The sequence below is a fragment of the Tetranychus urticae genome, chromosome 2, assembly GCF_039701765.1.
Source record: "Tetranychus urticae isolate SD_2017Ah chromosome 2, NJAU_TeUrti_SD_1.0, whole genome shotgun sequence".
NCBI classification, from domain to species: domain Eukaryota; kingdom Metazoa; phylum Arthropoda; class Arachnida; order Trombidiformes; family Tetranychidae; genus Tetranychus; species Tetranychus urticae.
In genome coordinates this window covers 10,063,141-10,091,099 of record NC_142959.1, presented here as the reverse complement: position 1 = coordinate 10,091,099, position 27,959 = coordinate 10,063,141, and the positions used below count along the sequence as shown (strand labels likewise).

The 27,959-nt window shown below is 32.0% G+C and overlaps 4 protein-coding genes and 1 pseudogene across 6 annotated transcripts; 4 read left to right on the top strand and 1 right to left on the bottom strand.

Moving 5' to 3' along the window:
* Positions 1 to 275: 275 nt before the first annotated feature.
* On the top strand, positions 276 to 4,578 carry LOC107359739 (stearoyl-CoA desaturase 5). The gene is made up of 4 exons (XM_015926286.3): positions 276 to 748; positions 1,557 to 1,687; positions 3,492 to 3,697; positions 3,911 to 4,578. Exons 1-4 carry the CDS (start codon positions 412 to 414, stop codon positions 4,341 to 4,343), a joined length of 1,107 nt encoding a protein of 368 aa, XP_015781772.1. The 5' UTR covers positions 276 to 411; the 3' UTR covers positions 4,344 to 4,578.
* A 3,746-nt stretch (positions 4,579 to 8,324) lies between these two features.
* On the top strand, positions 8,325 to 11,477 carry LOC107359585 (serine/threonine-protein phosphatase PP1-beta catalytic subunit). Its single transcript, XM_015926081.2, has 6 exons — positions 8,325 to 8,421; positions 8,713 to 8,844; positions 9,388 to 9,618; positions 10,121 to 10,225; positions 10,423 to 10,781; positions 10,921 to 11,477. Exons 1-6 carry the CDS (start codon positions 8,370 to 8,372, stop codon positions 11,017 to 11,019), a joined length of 978 nt encoding a protein of 325 aa, XP_015781567.1. The 5' UTR covers positions 8,325 to 8,369; the 3' UTR covers positions 11,020 to 11,477.
* Positions 11,478 to 17,673: 6,196 nt separating this feature from the next.
* On the top strand, positions 17,674 to 20,881 carry LOC149093856 (F-box/WD repeat-containing protein 1A-like). Of its 2 annotated transcripts, XR_016198411.1 has the most exons (9): positions 17,674 to 17,929; positions 18,031 to 18,217; positions 18,298 to 18,562; positions 18,627 to 19,081; positions 19,152 to 19,262; positions 19,344 to 19,532; positions 19,673 to 19,775; positions 20,223 to 20,407; positions 20,541 to 20,881. XR_016198411.1 is itself a non-coding variant. In XM_089267062.1 (6 exons), exons 1-6 carry the CDS (start codon positions 17,710 to 17,712, stop codon positions 19,534 to 19,536), a joined length of 1,431 nt encoding a protein of 476 aa, XP_089123188.1. In that variant the 5' UTR covers positions 17,674 to 17,709; the 3' UTR covers positions 19,537 to 19,633. The 2 variants fall into 2 exon arrangements, 1 of the variants encoding a protein (XP_089123188.1); XM_089267062.1 differs by lacking the exons at positions 19,673 to 19,775; positions 20,223 to 20,407; positions 20,541 to 20,881 and having other exon boundaries at positions 19,344 to 19,633.
* A 1,098-nt stretch (positions 20,882 to 21,979) lies between these two features.
* Positions 21,980 to 25,105, top strand: LOC107359583 (beta-TrCP). Its single transcript, XM_015926077.3, has 7 exons — positions 21,980 to 22,137; positions 22,233 to 22,452; positions 22,541 to 22,727; positions 22,956 to 23,220; positions 23,320 to 23,774; positions 23,853 to 23,963; positions 24,056 to 25,105. Exons 2-7 carry the CDS (start codon positions 22,233 to 22,235, stop codon positions 24,474 to 24,476), a joined length of 1,659 nt encoding a protein of 552 aa, XP_015781563.3. The 5' UTR covers positions 21,980 to 22,137; the 3' UTR covers positions 24,477 to 25,105.
* A 738-nt stretch (positions 25,106 to 25,843) lies between these two features.
* LOC107359582 (short-chain dehydrogenase/reductase family 16C member 6 pseudogene) lies at positions 25,844 to 27,758 on the bottom strand (annotated as a pseudogene). The gene has a single exon (XR_016198412.1). The product of XR_016198412.1 is annotated as a short-chain dehydrogenase/reductase family 16C member 6 pseudogene (transcript).
* Between the last annotated feature and the right edge of the window lie 201 nt (positions 27,759 to 27,959).

Here is a 27,959-nt window from a genome sequence, read left to right as displayed (position 1 = left end):
TGTACTTCAATTGATTGACTTAAGCAGCAAAATATTACAATCAGCAATTTGTTTCCTCTTATTTTATTTAAGGATCAACTTGATTCAACCTACATCAGGTTACGTCAAACCTTAAAATGCGTTTGTTTTCCCGCGTTTCACTTCTCTTTCTCTTCTTTCCTTTTCTTTCCCAATTTTACTTTCGCATTTACCTTTCATTGAGTTACCTCCCACAATTGAATCGCCGTAAACATTACATTTTAGTTTAGTTAGAAACAATTTAGTTAACAACAATCTCTGGCTCAGTCAGAATCCCTTAAACTTGTGGTTAAAATCAACTCTCAACACAACTTTTATTTAATCTGTTTTCATCAAATTGAATTTACGACAGTAATCATTGATTAACTAAATTAGTCAATTTAATCAATAAAAATGCCTCCATTCTCATCGAATCCCAGTCTTTTAAGTAAATCCAGTGATCACCATGAGACGCTAATTCATTATCCATTGTCTCATCCCAATCAAGTGCCAATTGTTGAAGATGTTGAAGAAGAGGAAGAAATGAAAGACGATTTAGTTCCTGAAGATGAAGTCCACAAACCAATGGATTCAGTGAAACCCAAAACAGATCAATCTTTTATTTACATCGACAATTCAAATTGGTCAATAGTTTGGACTAATGTTATCTTCTTTATAATACTTCACGCTGTCCACATTTATGGGATTTATTACTTAATCAAGATTAAACCATATCCAAGTTGGATATTTTGTAAGTATATAATTGATCTACTAATCTAATTGTTTAACACAGTTTAATTGCGAAAAACTAACTAAGTGTGAATCCCGTTTACCATTAAAAATTTGTCAAGTAAATCACAATTGAATTGTTTTTTCGGAAATGTCTTGCCAAACAGTAATTAAGATCAGTGTGTTAACTGACCTGACAATACTGATTTGGTCAACAATTTGAGCAGCGGAAACCGTTGAATGAGTCAACAAAATATGCTTATTTGCATCAATAACTGTGATTTGACAAATTTTGATTGTGTTTGACCATAAAAAAAAGAAATGAAAACAAATGCAAATGTTTGCCTTGTTGGGTGTAAATCAATTTACTTTTAAATATTTGTATTTCCAATTTAGTTAACAATGTTCGCATCAACAATTGAAATTAGAATCTTTTCTTTCCTTGTTTAAACACTTCGAACTTGAACTTGATTACGATTACTGAATCCTTAACTCAATCATTTAGCTGTGAAATGAAAGAAGCCAAAAAATGATGAATTAAAAAGAGGTTTGGTGAAAGTAAAACAGCTTCAGGTTAAGGAAAGGCAATCTTTTAAAGATAACCCAAAAGACTCAACTTAGACCAGAACTTGAAATATTTCACCCAACTTAGACGGTTGTTTCAACAGAATGAAAGATTGATTGAAACTGAATTGATATCAAGACTAATATTGTCTGGAAAAAAACCTCAACATGATTTGTTGTGTCCCAATTAGGTCAACAACAGACTGTTGACCAAAAGTGACATTTAACGTTGATTCTAAATCGTTTAACTCTTGTCATCTAAACAGCATGGTTTTGGGGCACTTGGGGAGGCTTTGGTATAACTGCTGGAGCACATCGTCTTTGGTCACATCGATCTTATAAAGCTCGACTTCCATTGAGGATCTTTCTCATGATTGGTCAAACCATTGCTGGTCAGGTAATTGTTGTCTCTTCATTTCGCAACTATTTCAATCTCAATTAGTAAACACATTATGTTCAAAGTTAATTACGTTAACATGTCCAATAGTCACAACTTTCAAAGCTTTACTCTTCTACCATTTATCATAGTTTAACATCTAACCAAAGCTAAACAATCAACTGTCCACAATAATTAAATCACAAATGTGGCCACTTTACAGTCAAAATGGTAACATACTTTTTTGGTCATTGTTACCGCACAACAATTTAATCGTTGAATCTGTTTAATATTTTATTCTTAGCCTTAAATCTTCACACATCAATCATTGTATTTTAATAAGTGTTGCTCAATGATTGTAATGCAATTTTAATTGAAATTAACTTGAATAATTTTGGTTTAAATAACCATTAATCCAAAGACCAGAAAAAACAAAACAAATCATCTTCAATTGATAAACCCAAACCAGGCAAAAAGCTATTATTATTTTATATCGGTTTTGAACGGCAGCCAAAAAAGTAACACTTTAAAAGTAATTTTAAATTTTAATAAAATGCTGATTTGGAACGGAAAAAGTAAAACTAAATAAGTTAATCAACAATTTACGTTACAATCTTGATCTTTAAACCAATTTTCCCTATTTTGATTGCTCAACAAGAAACTTGTAAGTGATCCTTAAACACTTACTGACCAGTATTTCCTTATGACCTTTCCTTTACTTTTTAACTTCATTTTTGCACTATTTCAACCTTGATTGGTTAATTGAATTTCATCAAATTCATTTTCAATTCCATAGTTAATGCGGTTGAACATCATGCTGATTAGGATTCATCAATTTGCTTAACAGTTTACCAACAATGGAAGTTGATTCTTAATTTGTTATTTTATTTGCCATTTTATGGCTCTTTTATTGATCATTGTAATGCCATTGTTTAATCATGTTGATGTTTATTAATTGTTTGTTATTGAAAGGCTGTGTGATGATCAAAGACTCATTTTATGGTCACTTTTGATTGTTTCAATGATAATTTGTTCATAAATCACGTAGACTTTACAATTTAATGTCAGTTTAATGATCGCTTTAGTTTACAGTTTTGTTGTTCATGTCATTCATTGCTATTGAGTTTAATTTTTGCAATTTAAAATCTGTCTTCTTTGTCTAATTCAATTTGATTCAATTGGTTATACTTTTGGTCACAATTTAAGGTGGATAAGGTCAGTTAATGTTTTAATGTCAAGATTGTCTCATCATTAAACAGAAACGGGTTAATTAAGATTGTCACGAAATAATATTCACATTTTTCATCTCATTATATTGTTTTCAAATGATCTGAACATCATTCAAAGTGACCTTTAGATTGAAAATTTAGTGTTTATTGAAAATGGAAAGAAAATATTTTTCAATTTTTAAACATTGAAATCTCAGCTTTTTGTTTTATTGTTATCAAACAACAGTCAAATTTGATTAGGAAATGATAAAATAGACTGAATTGTCTGTTGATTCAGTTGTTAGTAAATAAGAGTTATAACAATTGACTGATGAACAAACCTACGCTTTGGTTGCCCATCAGTTGCACAAATCAGGTTCAATATTCACGTTCAATCTTAGTTGATTTATTTCAATGATAATTATAATCAACTCCAATCAACACTTTATTTGTAAATTTCCCAAAAGGAAGATACAGACTGTTTCAGGTGACCTTTTGTATCATGAAAATTACCATTTAATAAATACAATCCATTTTGATTGGCAATCTTCAATTTCAATGCAAATGTTCAAGGTAAACAAAACAATTGAATTAATTGTTTCAATTCTTTTCTCCAGAATAACCTCTATGTTTGGTCCAGAGATCATCGAGTTCACCATAAATTTTCTGAAACCGATGCCGATCCTCACAATTCCCATCGAGGTTTCTTCTTCGCTCACATGGGCTGGTTATTATTCAAGAAGCATCCAGATGTGCTTAAAAAAGGCAAAACACTGGACTGTTCAGATCTAATGAAAGATCCTGTTGTTAGGTTTCAAGTCAGGTAAGAATGACAGATTTCCCTGGATCATTAAATTTCAAGTTTTTCTCCATCTAACAGATGAAACATTCATAACTTTTACTAATCAAATCTGGAATCTTGAAATTTTAAATTCTGTTCCAAATCCCATTTCACACGACAGTTTCATGAAAACACTTTTCCCTCTTTAACTAATCATATTGAACAGAATAACTTGAACTATTCTTTATTTACCAGATATTACTATTGGTTGTTACTTGTCTGGGGAATGCTGATTCCATGGTTGGTTCCTGTTTTCCTTTGGAATGAAACCCTTTCTGGTTCATTTTTGATCAACGTCATCTCTCGCTATGTAACAAGTCTTCACTGTACTTGGTTCGTCAATAGTACAGCCCATATGTTTGGTAACCGACCTTACAACCACAAGATTGGTCCATGTGAAAATTTGTTTGTCTCTTATGGTGCTCATGGTGAAGGTTATCACAATTATCATCACACCTTTCCATATGATTATGCGACAAGTGAACTTGGCTTTTCACTCAACATTACCAAAGTGTTTATCGATACTGCAGCCTATTTTGGGTTGGCTTACGATTTAAAAAGGGTTTCAAGATCAATCATTGAAAAGCGGAAAGCTGCCGTTGAAAAAGCTCTCCAAGTTGAATCTTGAATGACAAATTAAATTAACATGGACCCAGACTCATGACAAACTGTTGCCAAAGTGAACTTATTTGTAAATCAAATTTTATCCTTATTATTATATAATGATGTAAAATAGATCAATTTTTTCTACCATTTCTTTGTATATCTCAATTTTTTCACTGTTATTTACATTCAACTCTTTTCTGTTAATAAAGCTTAATGAGAAAAACGTTTAAAATTCATTTTTCATCATTAATTGTGATCAATCTGTTTTCAATGAATAGCTTGTTGACTTGAACTTGAACTTGATTATTGAAGCCTCTCTTCTGTTGTTGTTAAGCAGCTTCAAGTTTTGTTTATAAATGAACAAAAAAAGTGAAAACACTTTTTTACCCAAAAATGTTTCAAAAGGTTTAACAGTGAAAGTGAAACGTTGCTTCAGGTAAAAAGGTAAATCTGCACGTAAGCACACTTTAGTTTTCATTTTTAATGAACATCAGCCTCTTCAGGATCCTCATTATCTGATGTCTCCATCTTAGGCCAGTCTATTTGATTCCATTTTACATTCGTTAGCCTGTCAACAGATGAGGCATCTTCAAATGACGGTATTGAATCAACATTATGTAGGAAAAAAACCCTCAACATTAATTTTTGTTTGTTATATTACACTGTTTTAGGATCACTTTCAAGATAATTAGGTCAACATCTTAAAGAAGCTTTACTGTTAACTTCATGGCTACCTGCAGGAATCTTGTAATTGAAGCTTCATTTCAAATACAGCTGATTGATTGATTTCTAATTTGTTAACATTAATTGTCGTTTCTACATAACTAATAATAATTGATAACTTTCATTTATATCATTCTGAAACAAGAAACCAAGTTAATCATTAATGAAAACCTTGAAGAATCAAAATTCAAGTAAAGCAAGGATAAATGCATCCAAAAACAAATCGATATTATTTTTGCAGTGAATTTAACTCATTCCCTGTTATTTGTCAATAAATACATGGTCTTTGGTGAGGATTTTGTGTTTTAAATTAACTATCTTCATGAGGATACTCTAATTAAAATGCAAGAAATTGAGTTTCTTTTATTACGATCTGAAAGTCCCACTGAGACAATATCGGAGAAGTTGTTGTATTGAAATGTTGTGATCGGCCATTCAAAACTGTTGATCTTCATCTAGATCATTAATGAACATAAATTAACAAACTTGTCAAGAATGGGAAATCTATTAATAAATTGGGCAGAATTGGCGATTTTAGTTGTTTAAGGCGGTTTGGTTTACTTTAAACAGTTAACAAGATGAGCTATTTAAAACTACTGGGAGACTCAGTTGCCAGCTGAGAATTGAAATAATCAAGTTTTTAGTTCACAATATCGTTTTTTTTGACAATTTTAATTGTCTTTTTATAAGAGTACATTATTAACTTACCTGGAGACAATTGTCACAGACAATAAAGAAATAGCAACGATGTTTATCCTTCTTACACTCTGTTGGCTATTTAAACTTTATTAGTTTACACAAATTGAAGTTCAATTTTACTTATTGACTGACGTTTTTTAATTAAACTGCACTGCCATCTTTGGTCGAGAAATCACACTTGATAAAAGTAACTTTCAATTTACAAATTATAAGCTTTACTTGATGAAAGTTATTAATAGCTTTATTAAACGCTTTCGCCATCTATTATTTTCAAAATCAGTATTTATACTCAACAATCAACTCATTTGTATCAAAAGAACGAGAATTCATTGTATAACGGTTTTCCCCTTTAATGTGCTCTAGCAAAACATCTGATCAAACTAATCAAGTCTTGAGGAGCATCAATTTTCCAGTTTAATCTGCTTCAAACACGATTCAAATTTGGTTGTTGTTTTAAAAGTTCAGCAAAATTGTTTTATCATATTTCTCCACTGATTTAGGCTTAAATGATTTAACCAAATGAAAGGTATTGATACAAGGAATGTATCTAACGATCGTTAAATGTGGAGTTAAGCACGAAAAAACTACAGTATTGTCTGTTTAACTAACCACAAGTGTCTTTGCTCTTAGATTTTAGTTCAAGCTCATAAAACTATCTCTGAGTGTATGGCGAAAAAAACTGAGATGATTCAATCTATGAAATCCATAGAAGGTAATTGAACATAAATTGACTCACTGAATGAGTTTGCTTTGAAACCTTGCAATAAACTCTGTATTTAGTTTCAATGAATTGAACTTCAATATCTAATCTGGTAAAAGATGTTTGGCATTTTTAAATTTCAAATAACTTGTCATTTCATTGCTGAATCAATCGTTTAAACAATAGCTTTTTTCAGAGTGAAATTCAATCGATAATTGTAAAATGAAATAATGACGACTCACTTATCATCTAACAATGTTTTAAAAGCAAATCCAAAACGATTTAATTGTTAATATACTTTACAAGGTAACATTGGCAAATAATAGGCTCAATTGTTTATTGATTTATTTGGGCTAAAGGCATAAGCTGATTGTTATTGTAATTTGTGTGAAAACAAAGGCAGATAATGAGTTGAATAAATCTTGTAAATCAATCGATTTCTGATTGCTAATCGTAGTTTAGTGATGAAAGCAAAAGTAATTAATTGATTCTTTGGTCATGGTTACTATTGAGAAGTAGTAAAACCTTGATTGAGAAAAATATGATAACTGACAAGATGAATCTATTATCAGTCAATTAAACAGTTTACCTGAAGCAATGTAAATGTTGATCAATGTAGTCTAATGAGACTAATTAGTATTAGATGAGTTTAATTTCAAGTAGAACGAGGTTTGAAAGGAAATCAAATCAATGATAAGTTAATGGAGAGACCAAAGATATTGATGGAAGCACAATCAACCTTTACAATTTATTAACTAACCAAGGTTCGAGACTTATATTTGATTCATTTGTTGATCACTTTTGCGCTAAAAATCAATTTTTTAATATAAAAACGATCAATAAATTCAATATTAATGTGTGTTTTCATTGTCAATTGAAAACCATTTCTTGGTGGATTAAGCTTGAGAAGCAATCTTTTGTTTCAACTGATACTTGTTTCTATCATTAATATGATAAATCACTTGAAATTGATTGAACACTGGCATGATTGTCATTATAAATATTATCCCATAATGATGTAATTAACAGGATTTCCTGAATTGATTTACTTGACTAGCTATTTTGTTGCCATTTTTGTTTTTGTTTGCTTCTCATTAAACAATAAAAGGCTTCAACTTCATTCTGTTGCTACTTTTCAAGTTTATATCAAATTTTACACTTGATGCACTTTTATAATATGGATTTTAATTTTACATTTCAACTAATCTTTGAACCAAATTAACAAATCTGTTATCATTAAGCACCATTTTATAAATAAATGCCTTTTTTCATTCCAATAAATATAACTTTACCTTGAGATGGAAAAGAGTTGAGTGTATTTTTAAACAAATTTGGGTTAAAATACCCAAAAATAAATGAAAATCTTGGTGAATTTGTTCACAACGATTTCGATTAATCTTTTCAACAGACTTTTAAGAATGATTAAATTGTTTATTCATTCACATAAACATCTATCATTAAAAATGGGCTAAACAATTATGTTTAATAGCTAAAATGATCAATTTGATTGAATGATTTACCGAAAGTCAAATATTAACAGAGAAAACAAATTAAGAGTCATTTTTACTTAGAAATGGTTTTTCATAAAAGTACATTACCATTTGTTTTGACTAGCTTTGATTGAATAGTTGTTTTTTATCGTAAAATTCAATTGAAACTGTTACAATTATTTGGTTAATTTAATTTCTTGTTAAATCGTTTCTGGTAACAATTTATTTCGGTGGGTTTTTGGTCAGCTTTGGGTGCTGGTAACCAGAAAAATTGGAACGCCATCTTTTGTTAACTTTGTAAAACTTTAGTAATCGAATAAGAATCGATTAGATGTTGAGTAAAAATGAAAATGATTTTCAGAGATGAATTTTCATTGCTATCATTGCTAGTTTTACGGTGTTGAGGTGAATTAGTGAGGATTTTTATTCATCTGTTATGGCGGAGGCTGAGTTAAATGTTGACAGTATTATTCATCGTTTATTAGAAGGTAAGTAATTGATGCTAAACACACCACCCAGCAAACTGTTATGAACTGTTACCTGTCCATTTTTCTGTAATTTCTTGACATTTTTTTCTTTTGGGTTACATGACTCAATTTTTTTCCCTCTTCCTTCTTTTTCTTTACATCTTTCTCTCTTTTTTTACTCTCCCTCTCTTTCTATTGATCTCTCTGGCTATTTCATCTAATTAATCATTATTGTATTAACTGGTATTTATTTTTTTATCCAACTATCACCATGGCTTACCCTTTACCGTTGGTTTTAAATTTAACCTTCAGTGAGAGGTTGTAGACCAGGTAAAACTGTTCAACTTGCAGAAGCTGAGGTACGAGGTTTGTGTCTCAAATCGAGAGAAATATTCCTGAGTCAACCTATTTTATTGGAATTGGAAGCCCCACTTAAAATATGTGGTAAGTTTTATTGGTCAATTTGTTTTGTCAGTTTATGATAAACTCTTCTTCCTTCCGTCATCAACGTCTATTTATTTAGCCTAGTTTTTAATAAATCACTTCACACTTTATCCTTTTCATGCATTTTAACCATCCTCTATACTTTTACCCTGAATTTCTGTATTCTCAACAAGGCAGTATCTCCATCATTTCTCATTGCATCTTCCTCATGTCTATCTTTTCATGCTTACATGTACATTTACCCTTAAGCGTATCTTATTATTACTCAATTAACTAAAGGAGTTCTCGTTTGACCCCTAACCCTGTCTGTGTGAGTCTCTCCCACGTTCTCCCGCTTTCTTTTCTTGTATTTCTTTATTATACACTCTCTCAAATTATACCTTTCAATCCTTGGACACAACATTAAGAGTATTTGAAAGAAGCAGTAAAAGTAGCATCACCATCATTAATATAGCTAGCAATCCGGTTTCGTAAATGCGTTGTTGTCTCGTTACTCACCGATAAAAAATTAATTCTAATTCCCTTACTTTTTTTCGCTTCCAGGAGATATTCACGGCCAGTACACCGACCTTCTGCGATTATTCGAATACGGAGGTTTTCCGCCAGAGGCAAATTACTTATTTTTGGGGGACTATGTTGACAGAGGCAAACAATCGTTGGAAACCATTTGTCTCCTCTTAGCTTACAAAATAAAGTATCCGGAAAATTTTTTCCTTCTTCGTGGTAATCATGAATGTGCTAGTATCAATCGAATCTATGGATTTTATGATGAATGTAAGTCATGATACTTTGTAACATATTGAATTACTTTACTGTATATGGGTCTGGAATATTTTCTGACGAACGTAAATGTCATTTGTGAGGGAGTGTATCAAAAGCATGGGTAATACATTTTGTAAATGTGGTTCCAGTGTCAAGTGTATATACATACGCTGTTTCATTCAATGTATCACAGCGAATCATTATTCAAACCAGAGATGGAAACCTTTTACTCTTTAGTTTTATTCCTTTGTTTTTCAGTTTCTATTAATCGATGAAGTTCGATCATTTAGAAGATGATGAAGATAAATTCGATTTTTTCCATCAATTACTCGCTCCATTTTAGTGCTTGATGATCAGTGATTACTAATGTATTTATCAATCTTTAACGATAGTATACATCGAGGGAGAACCTAGAAATCCCTTTCCTTTATGCTTTTGCCTTTGTGTTTGTAAAGATGCTTACTAATTGCTTTTTTTCCTCTGTTTTCTCTTCTTCCACTTTCTTGATTTACAGGCAAGAGACGGTACAATATAAAATTATGGAAAACATTCACTGATTGTTTCAACTGTTTACCTATTGCCGCCATCATTGACGAGAAAATATTCTGTTGTCATGGAGGTGAGTAAATTTTAACGTCTTTTACTAAATCAACTTTTCCATTATATCTGGTTGACTTGAGCTGTTGAAGAATAGAAAGTATAGCTAGCAATTCTATACTCATGTGAAAGGCAGATAAAAAATAAGAAAATCTTTGTATTGATTGATAAACTTGAATGCTTTACTCTTTTTTTTTTATTTTATTAAAACTTGAATAGGGTTATCCCCTGACTTACAATCAATGGAGCAAATAAGGCGAATTATGAGACCAACCGATGTACCTGATACTGGGTTGTTATGTGATCTTCTATGGTCTGATCCAGACAAAGATGTTTCCGGATGGGGTGAAAATGATAGAGGAGTTTCATTTACATTTGGAGCTGATGTTGTTAGCAAATTTTTGAATAGACATGACTTAGACTTGATATGCCGTGCTCATCAAGTAGTAGAAGACGGTTACGAATTTTTCGCGAAGCGACAACTTGTAACTTTGTTTTCTGCTCCTAACTATTGTGGTGAGTTTGATAACGCTGGGGGAATGATGTCAGTCGATGAAACACTTATGTGCTCTTTTCAGGTACGTTTATTAAAATAATATATTCTCATTGAAATTCATCTCATTGAAAAACGTCAACTTACCTATTTTATTTTATTTTATTTATTTTTTTTATTTCTTTGGATTTCAATATCGTTTTCACCTGGCAAAAAAATTAAAGATTTTGAAACCTTCGGAAAAAAAAGCAAAGTATCAATATGGCGGATTAACTACGGGTAGACCAGTGACACCTCCTCGAGGACCAGCTAAAAAGAAATGATTTAAAATTGAAATATAACAGTACATTATAAAATCATGAGAGATGTTTTATTTATCTCAAGACTATTCTCAGTCACACAATATTAATGATTGTTTTCCCCTCCTCTATCATTTTGCTTACCTCTCACCTTTTCCGATCAATTCCTTTTGTGTTGATTGTGGAGAGTAATATCTTCCTCGCTTACCTTCAATCAATCCAATTGAATTACCCATCCTGTGGTTAAAGTCCATTTCATTTTATTTCAGCGCAACCAAATTCAAATCCAATATAAAAATCGAAACCTGTTTGTAACTTTACTTTCTCCTCAAACAATCTCGCTCATCTTAATTTACACGAGCATTTCTCTCTTGATCATTTTTCTCTTCCCTACCCCTTTGCCTCTCATCCTCATATTCACCCGCCTAATCTTTAGGCAGAGATTTGTTGATACTTTTATTAAAAGAATTTAGGGCCAAAAATCACTTGTTTTGTATCAAAAAATTAACAAAAAAAGGTTACAAAGCTCACAGTTACGGCACAATAGTTACCTGAAAGTTATATTCATCCTGTAATCCATGTGGGAGTAATCAAGGTTATTCAAACAATTTAATAGTCTAAGTTAAAAATGAAAATAAGAAACTGTCTACTACGATGTGAAGAAATGAGCAAATTGAGAAAATTTAATTTTATCATTTACTCACATTTCTTGAATCACAATCAGCCATCTACTATTAAGTAATATTTGTTATTATTTTACACAAAATTGGTCAGAATCTTAAAACCCATTTTGTTGAAATTAAATGCAATTTACTTTATCAATTATTTTTTAAATCATACTCATAATTATTATAACTAATTATCAACATAAAAAATAAGTTAAACTATAAAACTATCATCAATGCAAAACAAATTGAATTTCAAGCTCTTGATCAATCCTGCATCCAACCAACAATTTTAATCGAGAAGTTTGTATCTCAGAGTAAATTCTTGCAATGTAAATCCTTATAATTTGTCCAATCCGATTTAAATAATACTCAATTAATGTAAAGTATTAAGGATCTTATTCAGACAAAGTGAAATGCGAAATTAAAGTTACTTTTTATTAACCTGCAAAATTTTGTTTCAATCATTTCTTGGACTCCAAAGCACTCTTATGGTCAACTTTTACAATTGTATTAAACTAACTTAGATCTTAACTAACTTAAGTCTGAGTAATCGATAGACCTAAATTACGATTGTATGTACGAATAAACAGATCAATTCTCGATCTATCTGTGCTTGTACCTACATTATAAATAAAATACCAAAGACTTTAATAATGAATTTACAAGCATCAAACCAATGAGACGTGAAGTCATCATAATTGTTTTTTGTACCTTATACCAACAGTTGTGGGGGCTTTTTATTCATTTGTAATGACATAATATACGACTAATAAGGGAAACTTGAAGCGAGAAGCTTCATGTGAGTAATCATGAATTTCATTATGCAAGGACTACCTGTGTCAAGCTTTCAAGGTAGCAGAAGTCTTTATATTTAGTAAATTTAGTAAGTAAGGAAATTAGAATTCACAGCATCGCAAAAAGCTAAATTCCGTCGAAACGCAATTCCATAGAATAAAAAAGCAGCTGCTTGAAGAACCCAAACTATGGGAAAACTATTACCGAATTACTCAAAAGCTTAAATAAACTTTTGAGCAAATCGGTAATTGTGAATAAATGTGAAAGCATCGATGCAAATGATCTTAAGATGACTCACTGCGTGTGAATATTATTCAATACAAAATAAAACTATTTTCATGCAATCAAAATGTTGAATGGATTCGCAAGTTTAACTTGACTTAAGGATTGATTACTTTTTTCAATGCACCAACAGTTAAAAAGATATTCAGTATTGCATGAATTAGCTCAGATTTTTACAATATTTAGTGATATTATATTAAAGTCGATGATAAAAGTTAATGTTTGGTCGTAGAATGATGATTATTGATGCTACTGTTATCAAAATATTTATGTTCAAAGTTTTGAGGCCAACTATTTGTCACTTTCGTCGATTAAGGTTGTGGTCTTGAGAATGTATTATGTAATAATTGTCTCGAGAGATCAAAGAATAAATGTCGGCCAAGAGAGCTTCTTCTTCTTCTCTGTTGATGACAAGATAACATATAATATATAATATTACATCCCTAAAGTACGATGTTGAATAAGCGAACACTCAAAGACAAACACTTCGTTCTTCATCGCTATCATAAGTATGATCGTAAATACTATTAGCTTCATAGACAGGACCATTAATACCGATCTTCCAAGTAGGCAAGACTCTGGACTGATCAGAAATTATGCCATCACCAATGATTTGGTCCTTGAATATTAAACAGTTCGAGTGACCATAAAGATCCATCCAACTGATTAGTCGATAGCCTTGTTCCGCGCTTAATCATAAAAGCCAATCTAATAGGGTAATGAGCATTGTCAATCCTGTAAACCAGACTAGGATCAGCCGATGTGTTAGTGAAGCCATTTTCATTCCAAGCAGATATGAAATTAACTTTGGCATCGGAATAGTGAAGCAAAGGCAATAACTGTCCCATAAAGGGTAAAAAGTCTGGAGCAAGCACAACGGAATCATCAACTAATATCAACTGATGAGCATAACGATAGAATCTTTCAACGTGATCGAGAATATCATTGAGATATTGACTATTACCCATTTGAGTCTGAAATACCTCGAAACTACAAACCTTAATTAGCTGATTGATTGAAGAGTGGCAATTGGCTTTTATAGCGACCATTACTTTGTTTGGCTTTAGCTCGGGTTGACGTAAAATTGTCTCTAAAAGTAAAGGGAAATATTGATTATCACAGCGGCTATTCACAACAAAAAACGAAGTTCGCAAGATTTCAGGACTAATTGGTAGTGGGTGATATATTTTAGATGTTATCAAAGGATCATTGACCAAGTTATTTGCATATAAACATGAAAAATGAGTTAATTTCAATGATTTGTAGTTAACTTACAATGGTTTGTTGCTAAAAAGACTCAATAAACACATTAGTTGTAACATTGATGCATAAATTGACACAAAGGGACAAAAAGAGGCTATAAATTAATTTCTTTCAAATTTAAACTCAATCGATTTACAGGAACTTAAAAGCTGAGTCTATCAGTGCTTTTGAAAAGTTTCTTTGGCCAATAGTTCTCGAGAAAATCGCGTTCGAAGTTGAAACTTCGATCGCGTTTTGTTCAATTATGGATAGAGATAATATTGTGAAACTCATTTTCCTGATGTAAATTTTGATGATCTAACAGAAGCAGCACTTATTTTGCGAAATAACGTTTTCTTTTTCTCTAAAACTTCGATTATTCGATTTCCAGCCTTTAGATTTTCAGCATTTTTTAAACCTTCTTTATTCTGTGACCGTATGTGAGCCAAAACTTATCATCAGTAGACAAAAATCATGGGCACACATCAAAAGTCGATCACTTTTTTCAATATATCAACAGTTCTCTGGATTTTGGACATTGGCCTAAAAATTTTGAACATCAATATGTCGAGAATGATAGCAACTACAAGCACCATTCTTGGACCAAATATTAGGGACTGTTACAGACTATAATATAGTGGAATTTCAGATACTTCAAGATGCTACAAGAAAAGTTGTACCATTTTGGTTCTGGCAATGGTAATGGTAAATTGTTATCGCAAATACGATGATGTTTTCGTTATTAAATCAATTAGCTCAGGTTTTTTCAATTTTTAGTCATATTATATTATAGTCTGTAACAGTCCCTAATATTTGGTCCAAGAATGGTGCTTGTAGTTGCTATCATTCTCGACATATTGATGTTCAAAATTTTTAGGCCAATGTCCAAAATCCAGAGAACTGTTGATATATTGAAAAAAGTGATCGACTTTTGATGTGTGCCCATGATTTTTGTCTACTGATGATAAGTTTTGGCTCACATACGGTCACAGAATAAAGAAGGTTTAAAAAATGCTGAAAATCTAAAGGCTGGAAATCGAATAATCGAAGTTTTAGAGAAAAAGAAAACGTTATTTCGCAAAATAAGTGCTGCTTCTGTTAGATCATCAAAATTTACATCAGGAAAATGAGTTTCACAATATTATCTCTATCCATAATTGAACAAAACGCGATCGAAGTTTCAACTTCGAACGCGATTTTCTCGAGAACTATTGGCCAAAGAAACTTTTCAAAAGCACTGATAGACTCAGCTTTTAAGTTCCTGTAAATCGATTGAGTTTAAATTTGAAAGAAATTAATTTATAGCCTCTTTTTGTCCCTTTGTGTCAATTTATGCATCAATGTTACAACTAATGTGTTTATTGAGTCTTTTTAGCAACAAACCATTGTAAGTTAACTACAAATCATTGAAATTAACTCATTTTTCATGTTTATATGCAAATAACTTGGTCAATGATCCTTTGATAACATCTAAAATATATCACCCACTACCAATTAGTCCTGAAATCTTGCGAACTTCGTTTTTTGTTGTGAATAGCCGCTGTGATAATCAATATTTCCCTTTACTTTTAGAGACAATTTTACGTCAACCCGAGCTAAAGCCAAACAAAGTAATGGTCGCTATAAAAGCCAATTGCCACTATTAGATTAGCGTTTATGATTAAGCGGGGAACAAGGCTATCGACTAGCCAGTCAGATGGATCTTTATGGTCACTCGAACTGTTTAATATTCAAGGACCAAATCATTGGTGATGGCATAATTCCTGATCAGTCCAGAGTCTTACGTACTTGGAAAATCGGTATCAATGGTCCTGTCTGCGTAACTAATAGTATTGTCGATCAGACTTATGATGCCGGACTGTTTTTCTGTACGTGTTTGCTTATTCAATGTCGTAGTTTAGAGATTTAAGTATATAACTAACGATCTTGTAATTCCTCAACAGAGAAGAAGAAGTTCTCTTGGCCGACATTTATTCTTTGATCTCTCGAGACAATTACATGCTCAAGACCACAACCTTAATCAACGAAAGTGACAAATTCAAATCGCTTGAAGACTGGAAAGCAAGTGCTAAGAATCAAACTAAGCCAAAGTAAGTCTATTGACAAAATCTCAACCCATTTAAACCAGTAAATAAACCAATTTTCTGGTTAAACTTACAAAGATGACTGCCAAAGACTCCAACATTTGAGAAAAGAGTTGAGACTCGGTAGCTTTTCAGGGACATAAAAACTGAGTCCATTGGTGCTATTAAATAATTCATAAAATGGACAGTTTTAGAGAAAATTGAGCTCGAAGTCAAAACTTCGATCGCGTTTTATTCCCTTATGGAAAAAGACAATACCATGAAACTCAGTTTGCTGGTGTAACTTTTCATGATCTACCAAAAAATACCATTATTTTTAGGAAACAATTTTTCTTTTTCTGTAAAACTTCGATTCTTCGATTTTCAGTTAAACCTTCTTTATTCTGTGAGTTAGAGAGCTTAAACTTATTATTTATCCATAAAAATTGTTGATGCACATCAAGGATTCACTATTTTTGTAAATTAAGCAACAGTTCTCTTGCTTTTGGCCATTGGCCTCAAAACTTTGAACATCAATATTTCGATAACGGTGGCATCTACAATCATCATTCTTTGACCAAACATTAGCTTTTATTAAAGACTTTAATATAATATCACTAAATATTGTAAATATCATTTCTAATTCATTTAATACTGAATATCTTTTTAATACATCATAAGATTTGCGATGAACATTCACCATTTTATGAATAAATATCAAAATGGTATAACGTTTTTTGTAGCATCTTGAAGTATCTGAAATTCCACTATATTATAGTCCGTCATTCCACCTAATATTTGGTCAAAAAATGGTGATTGTAAATACTATCATTCTCGAAAGATTGAGGACTAAAATTTTAAGGTCAATGTTCAAAATCAAGAGAACTGTTGATATATTGAAAAAAGTAATCAATTCTTGATGTGTGCCTATGATTTTTATCGACGGATGATAAGTTTTAGTTCTCTAACTCATGCGTTCACAGAATAAAGAAGGTTTAACTGAAAATCTACGAATCGAAGTTGTACAGAAAAAGAAAACATTATTTCTCAAAATAAAGGCATTTTCTGATAGATCATCAAAAGTTACATAAGGAAACTGAGTTTCATGATATTGTCTTTTTCCATAATTGAACAAAACGCGATCGAAGTTTCAGATTTGAGCACGATTTGCTCGAAAACTATTAGCCTGAGAAACTTTTTAAAAGCACTATACGTGCATGCTCTGGTAGAGCATGAAAAGTTATATCATGAAAATGAGTCACATGGAATAATCTGCTTTCATAATTACACAAAAAGTGACCAAAGTTTCAGATTGGATGCGATTCTCTGAAGAAAAAAGGTCGATCTGAGAAATTTTCATTTTATAAATGGACTTTATTTTTATTTCCCTACAAATTCTGCATCTTAAAAACCTTAACTTCAAAGGAAAATCTTTTGCTAGTATATTTTTATACTTTTTTTAATAAAAAAATCACATTCTGTTATTTCGAGTTGATTCATGGAAAGATTGAGAAACCAAGAACCAAAGACGAGACGAAAATAATAATATTATTATCTGTTGATAGATGGCGTTGGTTGCGCGCTTAGCTTGTTAGTGTTGAAGTTTAGTGTGTTTGTTGACTAGCTGCACAGCTGTATACAAAATAGCTTTTCCTTAATCAAAGATGACGGATTTTGATAATGTTCAGGACGAAGATGCCAAATTGTGTCCATTTTTTCAACAGCAGAAAGAAGAGTGCTATAAATTCTTCGATGAATGGACCGATCCAGAGCAAACGGACTTCATCCAATCATGCCTAGCCAAAATGTCTCACCACCAGCACAGTCAAATCAACACCTATCTTAGACCCATGTTGAAACGAGATTTTATTTCTCTTCTACCAAGTAAGTTTTTGGTCTTTTGCCTATGATCTTGTTTTCATATCATCTGCAGTACTCAACAAAAGCCTTGAACTCACAAAAACTAATTTATTTTCTTCCTACAGAGAGAGGTCTAGATCATGTTGCAGAGACTATTTTATCCTATCTTGATGTTGGTTCACTTAGATGTGCTGAACTAGTTTGCCGCGAATGGTATCGTGTTATAACAGATGGAATGCTATGGAAAAAGTTAATAGAAAGGAAGGTTAAAGCATATCCTATATTTGCAGGCCTGGCAAAACGTAGAGGATGGTATGTGTCATTTGTTAGCATTTATGTGAAGCAGTACTAATTTTAAAATGTTACTAACTAATTCATATCATTTTTTACAGGATTCGGTACCTTTTCAAGCCAGCTCCCGGTGAGCAACATCCCAATCATCTTTTCTACCGTAGATTGTTTCCTAAAATAGTTAGAGACATCGAAAATACCGAAAGAAATTGGAGAGGAGGAAGACATAATTTACAACGTATTAACTGCAGTAGTGAAAGTAGTAGAGGAGTTTACTGTTCACAATACGATGACCAAAAAATTGTCAGTGGTCTTCGTGATAATACAATAAAAATATGGGACCGAAATACACTTGAGTGCACAAATGTAATGTTCTACTAAATAATCCAACTTTATTGATTCTAATATTTTATTCTTAATCTTATTTTAGGTTCTAACGGGACATACTGGCTCAGTTTTGTGTCTACAGTTTGATGATAAAGTAATTGTAAGTGGATCTAGTGATGCTACTGTCAGAGTGTGGAACGTCGAAGGAGGTCAACCAGTCAACACATTAATACATCATTGTGAAGCCGTTCTTCATCTACGTTTCAACAATGGACTTATGGTCACTTGTTCTAAAGACAGATCTATTGCTGTTTGGGAAATGGTATCACCAAGTGATATAACTTTAAAAAGAGTATTAGTAGGTCATAGAGCAGCTGTTAATGTTGTTGACTTTGATGAAAAGTATATCGTTTCTGCTTCTGGAGACCGAACTATTAAAATTTGGAACACTTCTGATTGTGATTTCGTAAGAACTCTAATTGGACACAAAAGAGGAATAGCTTGTCTACAATATAAAGGCAATTTAATTGTTTCTGGTAGTTCTGACAACACCATACGGTTAGTATTTCAGTGTTGCTTTGCATTCGTTTTTAGACCATCATTGACCAATTTTATATTTACTTTTCAGCTTATGGGATATCGAATCAGGTACATCATTACGTGTTTTAGAAGGCCATGAAGAGCTTGTTAGATGTATTAGATTTGACCATAAAAGAATAGTCAGCGGAGCTTATGATGGGTAAGTCTATAATTTGTTTGATCTATCTCCGTGCCCGTTTGATATTCACTAACTAATAAAAATCACCTTTTTCTTTAAAAGTAAAATCAAAGTATGGGATTTAGTCGCTGCATTGGATCCTCGAAAACCTGATTCATCTTTATGCCTCCAAACTCTGAGTAAGCACACAGGCAGAGTATTCCGTCTACAGTTCGATGAATTCCAAATAGTTAGCAGCTCTCATGATGACACAATTCTCATCTGGGACTTTCTTGGGCCTGATGATGCTTCGTAAGTAACATTGTAGACCAAAAACTGTATTTTTACTGTATTTACTTAATAATAATCAATAAAGCAAAGGATTTAATTTTGTTAAATCTTTAACAAAACTATATAACTATTTCCTCTTCTTTCACTTTCTTGATTTACAGGCAAGAGACGGTGCAGTATAAAATTATGGAAAACATTCACTGATTTTTAACTGTTTACCTATTGCCGCCATCATTGACAAGTAAATATTCTGTTGTCATGGAGGTGAGTAAATTATAACGTCTTTTACTATTAATAAATCAACTTTTCCATTATATCTGGTTGACGTGATCGTATAGTTATTTACGCCAATGTATTTCATACTCATGTGGAAGAAAAAGTGCAAAAATCTTGTTAGTGTCAAACCTTTAATAAGTCATAGAAATCGTCGAGATAAAAAATTTAGTTAAATTAAGTTTTGCGATTAAATTTTGCGAAGTTTATGTTTTCAATTCGGTATATTGAACGAATCGTTTAGTTAAAAATCAGAGTTTTAAAATTAAAATAAAAAGGTCATTTCGTCTAAATATCATAAAAAATTGTCGCAATGCTAATCCTACGTATGAAGTGACATTATTGATAACTTATTAAATAAATGCTTTACTCTTTTTTTATTATGTGATCAACTATATCTTGAAACAATGATTTTTCCGGATGGGCTGAAAATGATAGAGGAGTTACATTTACATTTGGAGCTGATTTTGTTAGCAAATTTTTGAATAGACATCAAATATTATAAGAAGGTTACGACGATTATTAATTTTGCGATTTTTTGCGCTATTTACTGCTCCTAACTATTGTTTGATAATGCTGATGGAATGATGTCAGTCGAGGAAACACTTATGTGCTCTTTTCAGGTACGTTTATTCAAATAATATATTCTCATTGAAATTCAACTCATTGAAAAACGTCAACTTACCTAAAAATTTATTTCTTTATTTTTTCATTTCTTTGGGTTCAATATCGTTTTCACCTGGCAAAAAATTAAAGTATCAATATGGCGGATCAACTACGGGTAGACCAGTGACACCTCCTCGAGGACCAGCTAAAAAGAAATGATTTAAAATTGAAATATAACAGTACATTATAAAATCATGAGAGATGTTTTATTTATCTCAAGACTATTCTCAGTCACACAATATTAATGATTGTTTTCCCCTCCTCTATCATTTTGCTTACCTCTCACCTTTTTCGAGCATTTATTTTTTACAAGCATTTTTCTTGATCATTTTTCGCTTCTTTGCCCCTTTGCCTCTCATCCTCATATTCACCAGCCTAATCTTAGGCAGAAATTTGTTGATACTTTTATTAAACGAATTTAGAGCCAAAAATCACTTGTTTTGTATTAAAAATTAACTAAAAAAGGTAGCTTTACAAAGCTCACAATTACGGCACAATAGTTACCTGAAAGTTATGTTCATCCTGAATGCATGTGGGAGTAATCAAGGTTATTCAAACAATTTAATAGTTTAAGGCAAAAATGAAAATAAGAAACCGTCTACTAAGATGGTTAAGAAATGAGTAAATCGAGAAACTTGAAATTTTGAAATTAAATTTAATTTATTTCATCAATTATTTTACAAAATCATAATTATAACTAATTATTAACATGGAAATAAAGCAAACTATAAAACTATCATATTAATGAAATCATAACAATCATAATAAATGCAAAACAAATTGAATTTCAAGCTCTTGATCAACCCGCATCCAACTTTCAATTCTAATCGAGAAGTTACATCTCATAGTAAATTTAAATCCTATCAATTCATAATTAGTACATTTAATTATTTTACACAATTCACAATAAGCTACGAAAACTGGAGCTGGTCTCAAGATCGCTGTTTGGAAATGTAAGATTTTGTTGGAAATTTTCTTTAACAACATGGTAAAGATCCTTAACTGGTGATATTTTTCCTCATTTGCAAATGCATCCCTGTTATTGGATTGGCGGACTTACTCGTTAAATGAAAAATAATTTAAAATAGCAAAAAATTTAATTGCTGATCACATAGCTTATTAGAGCGAGCGGTTGATAGTTTACTGCATTTAGTTAACTCAGCAAATGCTAAATGCTAACATGTTTGTTGTGAATCGAGAGAGTTAAATGTTTAGTAGGTTCAGACTTTGGCCACAAAAGTTACTAGACTTACTATTGATAACAGGGAAGTCTGAGTGTGCGTTGTGTTTCGGTAAAAGACGATTTGTTTTGTTGAATTTGAAAATTCATCACCAAAAGTACTTCAATATACTATTATATATTTTATATAACACAATATAATATAATATTATCAGAATGCTGGAAATAAAATAAAAAAAACTCTTCTTTTTGATAGTGAACTTTGCACTCATATTAGATCTATATAATAGATGGCGTTGTGTAACTGACTGTCAGCTTGTGTTATAGTTTAGTTTGCTGAGTTTCTTATTGAGTGTAGTGGATGAATTTTGTAAGATTTTTCCATAATTAAGTTTTTTTTGATTCTCCGATTAGTTTCTGGGTAACCTTAATATAATATTCTTTATTAGTAGTAATTTATCAACTAATTATTTGTGCTTCACATCCGATAGAGCTTGGGAAACTAAGGTATGTTATTACTCTTGTGAGACAGTTTTTAGTAAACAAATGCGACTCTGACAACCTACTAATCTTCACAACTCTATTTTCCCTTTAAATCAAAGATGACGGATATTGATACCGTTAAGGACGAGGATAGCAAAGTACGTCCATTTTTTCAACAGCAGAAAGAGGATTGTTATAAATTCTTCGAGGCTTGGACCGATCCAGAACAAACAGACTTCATTCAATCTTTATTAGCCAAAATGTCTCACCACCAGCACAGTCAAATCAACACCTATCTTAGACCCATGTTAAAACGAGATTTTATTTCTCTTCTACCAAGTAGGTTTTTGATCTTGTTTCCATGTCATCTTCAGTACTCAATGAAAGACTTGAACTCATGTAAACATAATTTATTTACTTTTTACAGAGAAAGGTCTTGATCATGTTGCAGAGACTATTTTATCTTATCTTGATGCTGATTCACTTAGATGTGCTGAACTAGTTTGCCGGGAATGGTATCGTGTTATATCAGAAGGAATGCTATGGAGAAAATTAATAGAAAACAAAGTTAAAACGGATCCTTTATGGAAAGGCCTGGCTAGACGTAGAGGATGGTATGTGTCACAAAAAATTAAATTTGTCCATCGCTCGTTCTGCCACCTATCAAAATATATCAACGAAATGATTTTGTTGGGTTAAATGATTATTATTGATGTTCGTTGTTAACAATATTCATCAATAATAACCCCACATGATGAAACAGGCATCTGAGATTTGTTGTCAATACAATTTCCCTGTCACCATGTTTTAGAAGCAAAACTAATTCATATCTTTTTTTACAGGATCCGGTACCTTTTCAAGCCAGCTCCCGGTGAACAACATCCTAATCATCTTTTCTACCATAGACTGTTTCCTAATATAATTAGAGACATCGAAAATACTGAAAGCAATTGGAGGGGAGGGAGACATAATTTACAACGTATTAACTGCCGTAGTGAAAGCAGTAAAGGAGTTTACTGTTTACAATATGATGACCAAAAAATTGTCAGTGGTCTTCGTGATAATACAATAAAAATATGGGACCGAAATACACTTGAGTGTACAAATGTAATGTTCTACTAAATAATCTACTAAATAATCTGCTAAATAATCTGCTAAATAATCTAACAATATTATTAATAATATTTCATTCTTAATTTGTTTTAGGTTCTAACGGGACATACAGGCTCAGTTTTGTGTCTACAGTTTGATGATAAAGTAATTGTTAGTGGATCTAGTGATGCTACTGTCAGAGTGTGGAACGTCGAAGGAGGTCAACCAGTCAACACATTAATACATCATTGTGAAGCCGTTCTTCATCTACGTTTCAACAATGGACTTATGGTCACTTGTTCTAAAGACAGATCTATTGCTGTTTGGGAAATGGTATCAACAAGTGATATAACTTTAAAAAGAGTATTAGTAGGTCATCGAGCAGCTGTTAATGTTGTTGACTTTGATGAAAAATATATTGTTTCTGCTTCTGGAGACCGAACTATTAAAATTTGGAATACTTCTAACTGTGAATTTGTAAGAACTCTCAGTGGACATAAGAGAGGAATAGCTTGTCTACAATACAGAGAGAATTTAGTTGTTTCTGGTAGTTCTGACAACACTATACGGTTAGTATATTTTTATTAATGCTACTTTGACTTGCATTTTCCAAATCATGACTCAACAATTTTATATTTTCTTTTTAGTTTATGGGACATCGAATCAGGTACATCATTGCGTGTTTTAGAAGGCCATGAAGAGCTTGTTAGATGTATTAGATTTGATAATAAAAGAATAGTGAGTGGAGCTTATGATGGGTAAGTCTGAACTTTTTTCGATCTACTTTCATTTCGTGTGTTTAATAATGTATTATGTGATCTAATATTTCTTTTGTTTCTTTCTGCAACAGTAAAATCAAAGTATGGGATTTAGCGGCTGCATTGGATCCTCGAACACCTAATGCATCTTTATGCTTACAAACTCTAATCAAGCACACAGGCAGAGTATTCCGTCTACAGTTCGATGAATTCCAAATAGTGAGCAGTTCTCATGATGACACAATTCTCATCTGGGACTTTCTTGGACCTGAAGTTCCAATCAATCATTCATCTCAACAAAACTCATCAAATTTATCATCTTCTAGATCATGCATTTATCCCGACGCTCCTGCATCTAATCCATCTCAATCTTCACCATCCCGTTCGTTTTTGAACTCGTTCTTAACTCCATCTATTTCTCGTGTATCGCCTTCAAGATCTATCTCGATGTGTCCAGCTTCTAGACCTGTAAACTCTATCAATTGTGGTTATTCTCCTCAAGATGAACAATGAATCAAATCATCATTTTTCCATTATTTAATATTGGATACAAAGTATCTTTTGTGCCCTTTTCCATTCTATTACTTGTTCCTTCTGTTTCTGGATGACTTATTTAAATTGGCAATTCCAATGACAACCATTATGATAATTTTGAGCCTCAAAGAGAAGCAGCTTGTTGAATTAATTGTAACTCCTTAATCCTTTTAGCTCTATGGATCACAGAAGTTTTCAGTCAAACTTCAATTAATCTTGGTTAATATTGATTGCAATTTCCACCTCCCGTCTATAGTGTCATAACTTTTAGGAGCATGTAAATTTATTCATAATTTGTTATGTTGACAGATTACCCAGTGGCTGTCAATCTTGCACCAGTATCTCGTCTCGCGCCCTAACCTTCATCATAATGAGCTATCACATTCACACAATCATAAACTTCGCGCATCTATCTGAAATCATTGTTTAAGCCTAACTCGGTTTTGCGTCTCATTCTCTATTCATGTACAGCAGTAAACACCTTTACTACAATCACTTTTGTTCTTTACCTTATTCATTATCCACAATCATATTTAAGATAATATACCTTTTATTGTAAAACCTGTCCAATAACCTGTTTTACGGAATTAAAAGTGGATCCAATGTAATTGTTATGTTCAAATGCTCAAGATGTTTTTAAATATTTAATCTCTCTCTCTCTATCCGAAAAACTTTTTACTCTAAAGCTGACCAGTAAACCCTCTCAGATTGTCATCTCGTGGGATTAGCATTTTGGATATTTTCCTTTGATATTTCGGTGAAACAATCCTTTTACTGATTTAATTTCGAGATTTTTATGTTTAATTTGATAATTCGTGTATTGAACCGAATTAAAAAGACTATCAGCGTCCTCTAAAACTTAATCCAATTGAAAAAATGAATTAAACTAAATTTTTCATTTCATTAAGGCCGCTCGTTAAAATCAAGATAACTGTCAATGCATCGGAATATTGTTGAAATAGACACATAGGTCAATGTATCAGATCAACTTGTGATCTAAAATTTTCAAGCTCGCTGGTGTTTAACTAATTAGCTTCAACAAATCTTGAAATGACGCAAAAGAAATAAAAACAAGTTGTAAACATTAAATTAACTTTAAATTGTGTTTTAATATGGTTGATTTAGCTAAACCAAGTTGCTCACCTTCAAAGTAATTATCAAGTGATTATTTAATCATTGAAATAATGACTTCGTAAAATTGGTGCTCATTTCGTTTAGCTTATAAAATTTGTAACTTAAATGAATACACTGTTTTAAATTGGATTAAGGCCATTCAAATGAAGACCATTCAACGCAGTGTATTCATTCATTGAATAAGAGATAAAATAAAATTAGAAATCTTGACATTTCAATTAAAAAATTTATTAAAAAGGATTAAAATCAACCGACAATTGTCGCTAGCATCACAGTGGGTTAAAATTATAAATTAATTGTCACGTTTCTCTGTTGCATTAAGTGCATTGATCTGAACAATATTTTGCTCAATTCATGTACCAATACATGTTTTCATGTAGGATCGTAGTATCAAATTAAAAATCTTGCTAAAAAAGTAATTCTTTGAAATAATTAAGTTATGCAAATTGAGATGAATGAACCTTTCAATTCACAAAGTTGTATTCTCATACATTGGCATCAATGATCAAGAAGATTTGCTCTTGAATGTGTCCATCATTTGATTTGATCGAGCCACTGAACAAAGATGGTAAAATGATTTGAGTGGAAGTGTGTGTCTCAACCAAATTAAAAAGTAAAATACTTTAGGTAACACTAAGACGGATTGGTTGGTTCGAAGAGCGATCACAATTTTGTCAGCAACATAATCAGATTTCAAGATGGGGAATAGGAATCCTCTGACACCATCAAACATACCCGTATCAATGAAAAATGGACAGATAACCGTAAAATTGATTCCATCATAGCCTGCAGCATTGAGTTCACACGCCAAGCATTCCTGGAGCATATTAACAGCGGCTTTGGATGCATTATAATCAGCCATACGAGTAGTTCCGATGAAAGAGGCCACCGAAGCCAATGTTACGATATGCCCATGATTTATTGACATCATATCAGGTAAGAATGCTTGATTGATCCAGTAATTGGCAAAAACATTCACACCATATGTTCGATTAACATCTTCTGGGGTCAGGGAAAAGAATGATTTACCTGAAACAACACCAGCATTGTTGATTAAAATAGTAACAGAGCCAACATCTTGTTTCACTTGTTGAGCTACTTTTTTGATTGCTGCATAATCGGAGACATCAGTAACATAAGTGAAAATATTGGTTGATCCATCAGATCGGGTTTTAGCAATAGAAGCAGTTTGTTCCAAAGCATCAGAATTGATATCGATTAGTACCAAAGAGGCAACCTTGTTGACCAGTTTTAGCGCTATAAGACGACCCAATCCATTTCCGGCACCTGTTATAAGGACAACTTCCTCGGAAATATCTTTAAGGCGCCATGAAGACGGTATGAAGAAGAGAACAATTCCAAGTAAAAGTTGATAAAGTGTACAATATACATTTCGGAATGCATCAGCTAGAGTCCAATTTGATGGACGATGAGTGTGGTTGTTATTATTGTTGTTGTTCATTTTGCAAACAGGCTGATAAACACACCAAGCTATAATAACAGAGTAAAACTAAATTTCCATAAAAATTTGTTTAATAAACAGATTAAAAGCAATTTCTGGATAAGGACGGATGTTGTAGACAGAGGAATGATCACATTAAAACCAAGAGAATTAAAACACAACAAGATATATCCGTTAATCAGTTACAGTAACTTGAAATTAGATCAAGAGTGAACACTCTCAAAGATGGTGATACTTAATTGTAAATAACTGAGAAGCAGCTATGTAAGCCGTGATACGTGAGAAGAGGCACAAAAAAGGAGGGAATGAAAACAAGAAGACAGGCCTAGGAATGAGATAAGCAGTAAAATGAGGAGTCAGAGTTTAAAAAAAGGGTTCAAGGGTTAAGTTTAAGAAAAACCAGTAAACAAATATTTAAGCTTAAACAAGTTGAAACCTTTCCATTAGCCTAGTCAGCAGAAGTGGTAAAAATGATCATGTTAACATGACTGACACAATCATTGATTTTCATTTTTCAACCAATTTAGCCATCAGCAATTGAATTTATAGTCATTTAGCTAATATGTTTTTAATTTACTTTCAACAAGCTCTTACAAAAGTGATATTAAAAAAAAGCAAAGACAAGTGAGAAAAGAAAGGAAAAAACGAGTGAATGGATGATAGGGTTTAGAGCGAGCAAAAAACCATTCAAGCTGCTCTTTGAAGACAAATCCTTGAAAAAATATAATCGACAAATTGTCTCGTTTCATTTCAAGAGAACCTGATTAAAAGTGAATAATTTCAGTCTTCAGTTATCTGTAAATTGTCCTTCTTTCACACACTTTTAATTCATTGCTCCTGCCAATCATTTCAAGTTACATTCAATT